This window comes from Halyomorpha halys, unplaced genomic scaffold (genome assembly GCF_000696795.3).
Source record: "Halyomorpha halys isolate HHAL.00 unplaced genomic scaffold, Hhal_1.1 Scaffold834.1, whole genome shotgun sequence".
Lineage (NCBI taxonomy): Eukaryota > Metazoa > Arthropoda > Insecta > Hemiptera > Pentatomidae > Halyomorpha > Halyomorpha halys.
This window is the reverse complement of record NW_027110553.1, coordinates 23,242-25,818: the sequence shown is the minus strand read 5'-3', so window position 1 is coordinate 25,818 and position 2,577 is coordinate 23,242. Positions and strand designations below refer to the sequence as shown.

The 2,577-nt window shown below is 32.1% G+C and overlaps 1 protein-coding gene across 1 annotated transcript in view; it reads right to left on the bottom strand.

Annotated features, from left to right (window-relative positions):
* Positions 1-2,258, bottom strand: part of LOC106686531 (octopamine receptor beta-2R) — a 62,202-nt gene extending 59,944 nt beyond the window's left edge. The window contains exons 1-2 of the mRNA XM_014429889.3: positions 1,848-2,258; positions 284-467 (exon numbers count right to left, since the gene is read on the bottom strand). Of these exons, the coding sequence (XP_014285375.1) occupies positions 284-467; positions 1,848-2,230 (567 nt within the window). The 5' untranslated portion in view covers positions 2,231-2,258. The remainder of the gene's footprint in view (positions 1-283; positions 468-1,847) is intronic.
* Between the last annotated feature and the right edge of the window lie 319 nt (positions 2,259-2,577).

Sequence of the window (2,577 nt, the reverse complement as noted above, 5' to 3'; positions counted from 1 at the left end):
AAGATATCCCTGAGGGTGTCTGCAGTCATAAACTAGTTTTTAGGTTTCAGGTTCCTAAGAAGAGGACCACACAGGGTCATAACGCAATTGTTAGTATTACAATGGACAAAAAAATATAAATATTAATTGTCTTATAACTTTTAGTATATAAATTGTGTAGGCAACTATTGTCAAAGTTTAAGTTTGTTTGTATTTAAACATTTTACTCATGTTTAATTATATTGCTACAGTTTTGCATATATTTACTACATATGCTGTGACGTTGTAATTCGTATATTCTTACCTTAAAAGAGCATTCATCGGGATGAGTGATGCGATATTCCTGATGCCCCGGAGCAGCGTACCAGCCGGCCAAGACAGGAATGAAGATGAAGCTAGGAGCGACCCAGATACTTAAAAGCATGATGGCTACCACTTTCTTCGTCATGTTGATTGGATACTTGAGTGGCTTAACGATAGCGTAGTACCTAGTCGCAAAAAAAAAAATATATACATAAAAGGTTATTTTTTAATGAAAAATTAATTAAAAGTTAAATAGCCTACTTTATTTTTTTTAATATATGTGATTGATTACCAATTAGATATTGTAAATATAAAGTTTGCTTCACAAGGATGTGGAAAATGAATTGAATGTGTGAGGTGGTTTTCAATGTATCAAAAATTATTATTTATCGTTTAAATAAAATAAATTTTATCCAATTCTAGTCTCAAACCAATTTATATTTCTTTATAAGTCCGTCTTTTCGGCCAGTTCGGCCACCCTCAAAGACAATCTTATATAAAATTTTAGAACCTCACTTATTAAACAAAGAATAAGTTGGGAACCAAGTTAATTCCTTATTCACACTTATGGTCTAGTTGCCTCCATTTATTAAGATAACATCATTGCTTAGCTTGAATAATGGCAAATCTTGTAAAATCCTAATATTAGAAAAGAAACAAATAAACATTTTAAATATATGTTTATATAAATATTGACACCAAACTTAATTCTATTCTTCTGTTGTTATTATATTTTTATATTAGATATTTGTGTATCTAAAAATTAAATTTATTGAGTAAATGTACTGAGTCAACACTACACATTTTTCAAGAATTTCCTGTTTTTAAGAAAATAATTTTTAAATAAACCAGCTATATTTTCATTATAAATAATACAATATTTTAAGAAACTTCGATAAATAACACAGATATCACAAAACAAAAAATAAAAATAAAATAAAACAGCTTACAAATAAAAATAAGCAAGCATTTGTTACAATAACAAAGAGATCTTAAATTATTTGAGTAAATATACAAAACGAAATCATCATATTCAGGCTGTTATGAAATGAATAGTAAAATTTTGGAATAAGAGTATTATTTTTTATATCAAAAAAATTTTACTTTTTTTCTGAATGTTCGTTTTACCACTCTTTCTATCAACACTGTATACTTTATTTCGGGTGTGACCATTGACCAGGAATTTATGCTTAATGGAATTGATGTGAAATTTACTTATTCGATACTTATTATTATTGGCACGACAGACCGTGGATGTCCTAGGCTTCGTGCGATGTACTTAGGAAATACATCGCGCGTTTCTTGACTGGTTTTCATAGGGTGGGTTCGTCGCTCCCACGTCTGTGGCGTTCAATAACGTTATAATAAATTAATTTTTTTTTCCTGGCCAGCACACTTATCAATTTAAGAAATAAAACCGATTCCATCTTTTGTTGCAATTACTTTGTTATCTTTGTTCTTTGTTATGTCAGTTGATTTCAATTCGGAAGTTTTTATAATCAATAAGTCTAGATTTTAATAGCAACTATAACAAAGCAGCGATATATGAAAATTTTTGTTTCTACCTGTCGACGCTGATGCAACAGAGATGGAGAATGGACGCCGTTGAAAAGTAGACATCTAGAGAATTCCAGGCGTCACACATGATATAACCGAAGAGCCACTTCCCTCCAGTCAGTTGTATGGAAGCATTGAACGTCATCACTGTAACAGCCACCAACATGTCCGCGAAGGCCAGGGATACGACGAAGTAGTTTGTGATTACCCGAAGCTTCCGATGACGCATGACACTGACGATTACGAGCAGGTTTCCTAGGATGGCGGATATGATGATGGAGCCCATCGTGAACGCCTTGAAGACGAATACCAGGAGGTCGGTCCAGTCTTCTTCCGGAGCGGCGACCACCGTCCGGTTGGACTCCACAGTCGCTGCGACTTCGGTCACCATTTTAGCTTTTCTTATTCGACACCATCCTCCGACTGCAACATAATTTATTATGTACTGTAAATTAATGTATTATTTTAATTTTTTATGCATTGATGGTAATAAAAAACTATTTATTTTCAATATATGTAACATAAAATAATAATGAAGAAATTAAATTAAAAATACTTCTATTTAAACTACACAATTTTCAATTTGTAGCATACTTGGTTTGTAAAAGAATGCCTGTTACTTATACTAATCCCTTAACTTTGAATATACAATCATTGCACACTGATTGATGATGTTGATTCCTATCCCTTTGGTGGAAAATACGGTTGCTAAAATGTTCTGCCTTTTCACAAGTATAC